Source organism: Embiotoca jacksoni, unplaced genomic scaffold (genome assembly GCF_022577435.1).
Source record: "Embiotoca jacksoni isolate LCO1_2020_lvr unplaced genomic scaffold, fEmbJac1.0.p SCAF_14, whole genome shotgun sequence".
Classification (NCBI taxonomy): Eukaryota; Metazoa; Chordata; class Actinopteri; family Embiotocidae; genus Embiotoca; species Embiotoca jacksoni.
The window spans coordinates 5,278,338-5,287,099 of NW_027185274.1; the positions used below are offsets into that span (position 1 = coordinate 5,278,338).

General features: G+C 38.6%; 1 protein-coding gene across 3 annotated transcripts in view; it reads left to right on the plus strand.

The window, feature by feature from the left end:
* Positions 1 to 6,746, plus strand: part of lsamp (limbic system associated membrane protein) — a 433,437-nt gene extending 426,691 nt beyond the window's left edge. For all 3 annotated transcript variants that reach the window (XM_069147561.1, XM_069147560.1, XM_069147562.1), the window contains 2 exons: positions 171 to 319; positions 2,847 to 6,746. In XM_069147561.1, coding sequence (XP_069003662.1) covers positions 171 to 319; positions 2,847 to 2,944 — 247 coding nt within the window. In that variant the 3' untranslated portion in view covers positions 2,945 to 6,746. The remainder of the gene's footprint in view (positions 1 to 170; positions 320 to 2,846) is intronic.
* The last annotated feature ends 2,016 nt before the right edge of the window (positions 6,747 to 8,762 follow it).

Sequence of the window (8,762 nt, forward strand, 5' to 3'; positions counted from 1 at the left end):
TATTCTGCCTCAAGGATGTCACAGCTCTTTTGACCTGTTTGTCAAGAACACAGTGAAAAGTGTGGTGTTGCTGAGAGACTGACAATTCTCAACTAATCTCTGACTTCAAACTTCCATTACTTAGCAATTTAATTATAATGGTCTCACTTCTGTCTGTCTCTCCTCTCCAGGCTGTCCAATTCCCAGGGCATCAATGTCCAAATTCTTGGCACTACCACTATTCTCATGATTGCCAATGTCACTGAAGAGGATTATGGGAACTACACCTGTGTGGCCTCAAACCGACTGGGCGTCCAGAATGCCAGCCTTTTCCTCTACAGTAAGTAAACGCATTACTTCCATGTGCTGTATACAAAGGATTTATTTTGAAAATAAAATTTAAAAAAATACATATTTGAATCATATTAAATATCACAGAAAGGCTATGATATCACAATGTTTGAACAAACCCTTAATTCATTGTTCACTTCAAGGTGAAACTGAAGGACTTTCAAGTGTTAATTCTATTAACCTAATTTCTCTTTGGAAATCAGCGGGGAGGAAACTCACTGCAGTTTCACTGCTGAATAATTGGAAGCTCGTATAGAGAGAAGTAAAACCTTGCTCTGTATTAATTTTTTGGCATTCTGTGAATGGTGTACTCAACTCTGCACAAGAGGGATTTAACAGAACCCCTCAGGAAAATGGCTCAGGAGGGAAGGTGACATCTGGTGCAGGGGTGAAGTAAGAAAAGCTTGAAATGTTTGAAATGGAGCGATGCTTGCGAGTTAGTTCAGGCAGTCAATTAGAGCCACTCATGTGACACACCTCATGCTCCATAACCATCTTAACATACACAACCCCCCCAATTTACGTTCCCATCTCACCCCTTTGACTGTCAGTGACACTGCTGCCCTGCGTCAGCACTGCTGTGTGGGCCTTTCAGCCCCTCCACCACCCCAGCATCCATCTGCAGACTCCTGGGGGTTAAGATGTTTTCATCATTGCCAAATATCTCGATGTAATCACCTCTGCAAGGACTAATAAGGCTGAAGTGTCCCACAGACGACAGTTTCTGTCATTTGAGCTTTGATTTGAATAAGCAAAAACTCCCCAAAAAACTGGGGGGAAAAGGAATAAACTTCAGTAAGAGCAACAGAAGAGGCTCCATAGACTCCCATTAAACTTCTCTCATGAAATACAAAGTCAGAATATTCTCTCCATGAGTTAGTATAGTGTTTTTAGCTGAAGTCACTCCTTCTTATTTATTTTCTGGCTGTCAATATGAAAATAATTTCACCGTTAACTAGATATTAGGCCTCAAAAAGCCGTATTTTTGGGGACGTATTTGTTTGACTGACTGGCCAGTAGTGCAGTCAGGTTAAAGCCATAGGTGGGTGGGGCCTAGTGTCCTTTGATTTCCAATCAGATCAAGTCAGATCCACCGGTGGTTCCTCCCCAGATCATCCAAATATGATCACTTCTGGCTCCAAACCGCTCCAAACTAGCAAGATGGCGACGGCCGAAAAGTCAGAAACCTTAATGAGGACAGTGTTGGTTGAAAGAATAACAAAGCCACACGTTAATCTGATATGACTAACACGTTTTTAGATTGCCTAATCCACTTTCAACACTGCAATAAGTCCTAAAAATGGTGCACCAGTGTAAAAAAGTAATGTTCACAATCAATTTTACCTTCAGCTTCATGGAAAATACTGCAACATGGAATGAAATTCAAAATAACAGAGAGAAATGCCTATAAAAGCGAAAGTAGCCAAACAGTTTATCCCAATTCATAAAAATGCCAAATTAGATTACATCAGTGTGAATATCTTTAATAACTGAGCTACACTCATAAGCATGTTAATGTTTGCATTATTTATGAACCCTCCACGTTGCAGCACAGATTTTGGTCCACTCGAGGGCAGAAAAACATTATAAAAAGCTGATAGCTACGCCCCAACATGCCAGTGGCTTATACACGTATTAAAGCTGATGTTTTGGCAAACAGTTGCCCTCATACACATCCAGAGCCACGTGAGCAACATTAGTATTCATCTGGAGTCTTATTTCTGGCTACTTGTTGAATTCAGTACTCACTCTCCTATGGGTTAACTGAGTTTTGGTTTCCATCAACTCCATCTGTAGCTGCTCAAATAGGTTGGCCAGCCCTTTAATGCTGTGCATGTAGCTTACAGAGACGGTATCAGAGCTGCTTTGCTGGTGGTGAGTACATATGGTTGCTAAAAGTAAAATGCTAAAAGCTCTGTGAAGCTTGGGCGATGATTCTCCATCGTGTTGGACAGACTTTGGTGTTAATATCTTATTTCTTTAGATCCACACCTGCCGGACATCCCTCACAGTCATTTCACCGAATCACCACACAGACAAGCAGCTTGAATTGCTTTCTATGACCTGGATGTTGGACTCCAAAGCCTAATTGGCACAGTGCTGGTTTGAGCCAGAGGGGCATGGTTTCCCCAACATTTAAATTTCATATCAAAACACCACTCAGAACAACACACACTGCTTATACAGACTTCAACCGATTGCTCCGTGTGGCACGCAAAATAGCACAAAAGCCCCGTAAACAGTACAGACCAATAGACACACGTTTCCCACAGCTTGCAGTGGCTGAACTCTGTGCAAATGATGTTGAGATGCCAATATTTGAAAGCTGTGAAAGGATGAAATTGTGGCTCAGAGGTGCAGGCAAATGGAGCTCGGCTCTTGAAGGCAAAAATGATACATTTCTAAATATTTATCATCCTTTTTCTTGGTCAAATCTAAATAGCTGTGGGTCACTAAGCCTGTGTGAGCCCCATTAACACTTCTCTTTCCCTCTGTCTCTCTCCTTCTCCGTTTAGGACCCGGGACAGGTCGAGATATCAACGGCTCTGCTTGTGTATCTCAATCACTGTGGCTCCTGCTGGCCTCCTTCGCCTGCCTTTTCTTCAAGTGTTAATACTGCTCTCCTCCTCTTCCTCTTCTTGCCTCCCATCTTGCCCCCCAACCCCCTTCCTTCTTTTTCTCTCCAACTCACCGACATCCTTATTGCCAACTTTACCATCCAACCTCCCCCCCTATCGCCTCCCAGACTGTTTGCATCATGATACAAAAACCTTATGTGCTCTCGAGCATTGCTTACAGATATTATGAAACGTGATGGGCTTTGAGTAAAATGCTAAGGGAACAACGACAACAACAAAAAAAAATCAACAACATTTAAACGAAGGACAGAACAAGCAAACAGTGCTCTTTTAAATAATTGCAGTGTTCTTTTTTAATTCGTTATGCACTTCTTTGTTTCTGCTATATCTCGTCTTTGGGGTCTGGATCCAGGGTTTGGGGTTTTGTTGTATTTCTGTCTTCATGGGAATGAAAACAGAGGCACTCCACTCACAGGGAGGCCAACAATCATTTGTCTCTAGAAGTGCTGAAAACATGAGGTGTATTCCTTCTTACTCCCATAGATGCATTATGTTAACTTAAATTGTAGATTAAACCGAGTGTTTAACCAGTGCATTAACGAGCAACCTGCAAAGTATCTGCCAAATATACAGTACATATAGATTTGAGACTAATACACACAAAAATCAAAGGGAAACTACTGCATCTGATTTTGTGATGAGATTAGAGGTTGGTATTAAAGTCAGTACGACCATAATCTGATGCTACAAGACTGAGTTAGAGAGCATTAGCTGGATATCTCTCCAATCAGTGGCATTGGTTCTCAACGCAGCAGTTGTTACAGTCGAGCCCCGAAGTTGAGGATGCAGTGAGTAGAAATGACTTGATCCACTGAGCTAATCCATGTGGAGTACAAACCTGAGGAAGTTTATCTGGTGAAGGATATCTACTTCCTCACTCAGTGGCTTTGCAACCACTCGCCTTTATTCCAAAAAAAAAAAAAGAAATTAATCTTTTTCTTTTGCTAATAGACTCTTACAACAACAAAAACAAAAAGAACACACAGTAGGTTATAATGATGCGTATTGTACATAGTAAAATTTTGTATTTCTATTATGATAATAAGACAACATGTTCTGCCACTGTAACGATGGGAAACAGAGGAGACTGTTGCAGTGTATGTCTGATGGCCAACCAACCAACCAACCAACCAACCAACCGAACCGTGCAGCTTTGTCTCTGGCTGCACCCGCCACATACACTGCAGCACAAACAGTGTTTGCTTTTAGTTCATGAGTGTTAGGATCATTCTTCTATACTGCTGGAATTTGGATATAAAAAAAAAAAATGTATGACACCAATGAATGACTTACATTTTAGTTTTTCTCTTTCTCAAAAAGTATGTTTTAATATGAAATGATACAGAAAAAAAATCCATGATATATTGATATTGAGGTTATGTTTTTTTCTGTTTTTACCTCATTGAATTTAGTTGGGTGTATATATACATATATATATACTTGAATCCAATGTCCTTATATATGAAAAGGCAAATTCTATGTGTCCATGTTTCTGAATAGGGTAGCAATTTGTTGAGGATTAACTCATGTCAACCCATTTGACAGCGATGTTTTAAAAAGACGTCTAGTTGAAAAGGAAAACAGTTCTGTGCAGTTCTTATTGTACCTATCCTTGAGCTGAGACAACTGCTGGCTTACATGATGTTATACAGAATGGAGTGTTATCTTTGGCTTGTAATGCTCCTCCATATACCTGGGATTCAATATGAGAGCAGAAACCAAATGAATACCGAATACCCCTTCAATGGCCATCAAGGATGCTGTGCTGATGATGCTCTGTAACAAAATAAAGCCGTTATGTCCCAGCTCCCATACTGCAAATCTTCTCATTGCACCTCTGCCAATGCTTAGGTTAATCACTGAATTTATTTCTGTGAACAAAAGGGTTATTTTGTAAAACTTCACACGATTGCAGTTCTCACAGGAGCCAGCTCAGATGCCATAGTTGGTGTCGTACTGAAACTAGTGCACAATTAGCTGCCTTTTTTTTTTCCCATTTATTTTGACCTATTGTAAGGTGACTAATATGGACTGCAGCTCAGCTTCTCGACTGGATGTGTGTCCACGTCTCCGCTCTTCGAACAACCAAGCCGAGACAAGGTACCAGTACTGTAAAACACACGTGTAATTAATGTCATCCTTGTCATGCATTAAAAGACTTCTTCCCATTTGTTTTTATGATAAATGCTTCTGAGGCAGTGGCTGTGTGACATTGTAGTGTTGGTGACGCCGTCTGATCCGGTCTAATTTTTCACTAAGGAGAGGCTGAAAGCTGAAAGCTGAAACCCTCCACGATTTCAATCAAACTGAAGCATTTTAGCAACATTTCTATTAGTCACAACCACAACAGTATCTTACCATCAGATTTCTCAGACTGGCAAGTGTAAGAAAGCTGCTTGTTTTTATGCTTTCATCGTACACATCTTTTTTACAACTGAACAAGTGACTCCTGGTATATTTGTATTTCCTCAGACTGTCCTACTGCTTTTTAGCCTCTGGCTAGCCCATACTTGAGGATGCTTCTGTAGTCTATCAGTAACAGTTATCTTCTTAATGTAATGAGAAGTGAATGATGTGGGAACTGTGGGGTAAATAGTTTTTCATGATCAGTTTGCACAAGAGCAGCAGTCTGTGCTACATGTCTACTCCAGTAAATCTGTCTGTCTCACTGTGTCAAATTAAAATAGACACACAAAAAAAACCTCAGGGCAGAGCAAGGCTGGCCTTGGGCAGATGGACAGACTCTGAAAACGTGTTTGTTTGTTTTTGCCTGAGGAGACCCTGACAAACTACCAGAGCAGGTATCTCCGAAGTGTGGTCTGCATTTTATTTCAACCTGCTTGGGATGCATGATGATCACTGCCGACAGCGTGTGAGGAAACTTATATTATTAAATAGTAAATTGACTAAACTTACTACCATTGAGGTGATTTTCAAACGGAAGCTTACCAGGGCAGATTTCCGAGTGCATCCATGCAGGTTAGAAGCAGCTAATAATCACTGATATAAAAAGCCATGGAGCTCTGTCCTACCCACAATGCAGAAAGGAACATGGAGGTCTGTTCTTCCACTGCTCATACAGACCAACAGCCAGCCTACGGAAACGGCACCAACCCTCTGCAGACAGACCTGGACATCCACTAAGGACTGTAGACACAGCTATTTAGTTTACTAATGAGCATTGCCTCAAAACACCGGCATTTCTTCACTGTACAAAACCGTCTTACGTATGTGTGTATTCATCAGATTAACCTACCTGAAAAGTTACATACATGTGAGGCATGATGAGCTGGCCCGACAGCTAATGGTTACCGTGGTAACCCTCTACTTTCAGTTTAGATTCCTTTCTTTCCCTCCTCCTGTGTATATACAGTATTATGCTTTACGGTGTTTATACGAAAGGATTTAAACGGAAAATGTCATGATCATGTTTGTTCTTCCCCTACCCATTGTCATCGGGAATTAAGATTACATCATGGATTATGACACAGCAATGTCCCTTGCTTTGTTTTTTTTCTTTTTTGTTTTGCTCTACTTTATTATGGCATAAGGTAATTGCAGTTTCTTTCTAAAAGAATATATGTAATAAAGGTATGTGAGAAAAATGTTAACAAAATAAAGTTGTTTGAATTCAGTGTTCTGTATTTGAATGTGACTTGAGATGTTGGGGCAAGTAACTTTTTTTTTTTGGAGATAGCTTGTAACACACAGAATCTGAATGGTGCTGTTGTGTTAATCACTATGTAACATGCAAATAAAAGAATATATGTATTGTTATGCTCTCTGGAAGACATTTTTGTCCTCGGAAAGTGTGAGAAATTTATATTTCAGCTCATCACGGACGGAGATGCTCCCTTTTTTAAATGTTTTTGTGCTGAAAATCAGAGGTAAGATTTGTGTCATCACCACCACATATGACAAATACATTCATGAACACGTCACTGGCTCCTTACACTATGCCATGCTGCAATAAAACGTTTCACCTCTAGGTGTCAGAACAAACCAAATTATGCACCCACTGGGTTTGCAGTATGAGAAGGAATGAGAACGTAAACTCATCAGTCTGCATCACCATTAACCTCTGACTCTGGAAATGAATAGGGGATGAAGCAATGGGTGAAATGTTCGAAAATTGGGCCTGTAGCAGCTCAGTTTTCAGCTGTAACCGCTGCATCATGGGAAAATGTTGGAGGGGAAAGAAAATGAGAAGCACTCAGTTTCCTGGCATTCTGTTCAAAATGTGATGAATTTCTCTTATTAGAGTGTGTTGTCCCAAAAGTCATAAAAATCTCAAACTATAGCATGTGGTCCGAAATGTAAAAAAAATATGTATTGTCTGTAATGCTGTCCTAAAAGTCATGAAAAAGTATTACTTTTGCACAAAATGTCAAAAAAAAAAATTGTATAGGATGTCGTTCAAAATATCAATAATAAGTCTTGGTGCAGCATGAGCTCCAAAATGCAAATACATGTCATTGTATAGTTTGTGGTCGAAAATGTAAAAAAAAAAATGTCATACTACGGTACGTCACCAAAAATGTCGTACTATTTCGTCCAAAATGTAAAAAGAAATTTGTGGTATAGTATGTCATTCAAAATATACAAAAAAAGTCATAAAAAAAATGTCGTCCAAAATTTAATAAAAAAGTAATGTTATAATAGTATGTGATCCAAAATGTAAAAAAAAAAAACGTCATAATATTGCATGTCTTCCAAAAGTAGGGAGTAATTTGAGGTTAACAAGAATGCTAACAGGTAGAACTGGGTATTGCACCTCAAACCTTAAGATTAGTGGGCAACCTGCTCTACTATGTGAGCTACAGCCCTGCAACAAGTCCCTTCCAAATGTCAGAAACAAAGCATACTGTAATATGGCGTAAAAATTTTCTAAAGCTTGCCATGTATTTGGTCCAAAATGTCAAAAAAGTTTCATACTGTAGTATGTCATAGAAAATGACAAAAACGTATGTCTGCCAAAATGTTAAAATAATATCATGGTATAGTATGTAAAAAAAACATTTAAAAAAATGTCCTTTTAAATTGTAAATGTTAAAAAAATGTCATACTACTGTATGCCGTCCAAAATGGAATGAAAATGTCATACTGTAGTATGTCGTCTAAAATGTAAAAAAAAAAATGTCACACTATAATGTGTCATCTAAAATGTAAATAATAATGTCATACTATTGTATTTCGTCCAAAATGTTTAAAAAAAATGTCACACTATAATGTGTCGTCTAAAATGTAAATAATAATGTCATACTATTGTATTTCGTCCAAAATGTAAAAAACATGTCATACTATTGTTAACAGGTGGAACCGGGGATCGAACCAAAAACCTTTGCAATTAATAGGGAACCTCTCTACTATCTGAGCTACAGCACAGGCAACAAGTCTAGCCCAAATGTAAAATACAAGTCAATATGTCGTCCGAAATGTTGTAAAAATGTCATACTATATTCTGTCGTCTGAAATGTAATAAAAATGTTATAGTATAGTATGTCGTCCAAAATGTAATAAAAATGTTATACTATAGTATGTCATCCAAAATGTAGTAAAAATGTCATACTATATTCTGTCGTCCAAAATGTAATAAAAATGTTATAGTATAATATGTCGTCCAAAATGTTAAAAAAAAATGTCATACTATAGGATGTCGTCCAAAATGTAAAAAAAAGTCATATTTTCCTCCAAAATGACAAAAATATGTCACTATAATATGGCGTCCAAAATGTAAAAACAAAGTGGTCCAAAAAAAGTGTAAATGGTCCAAAAATGTCAAAAAAAAGGTCA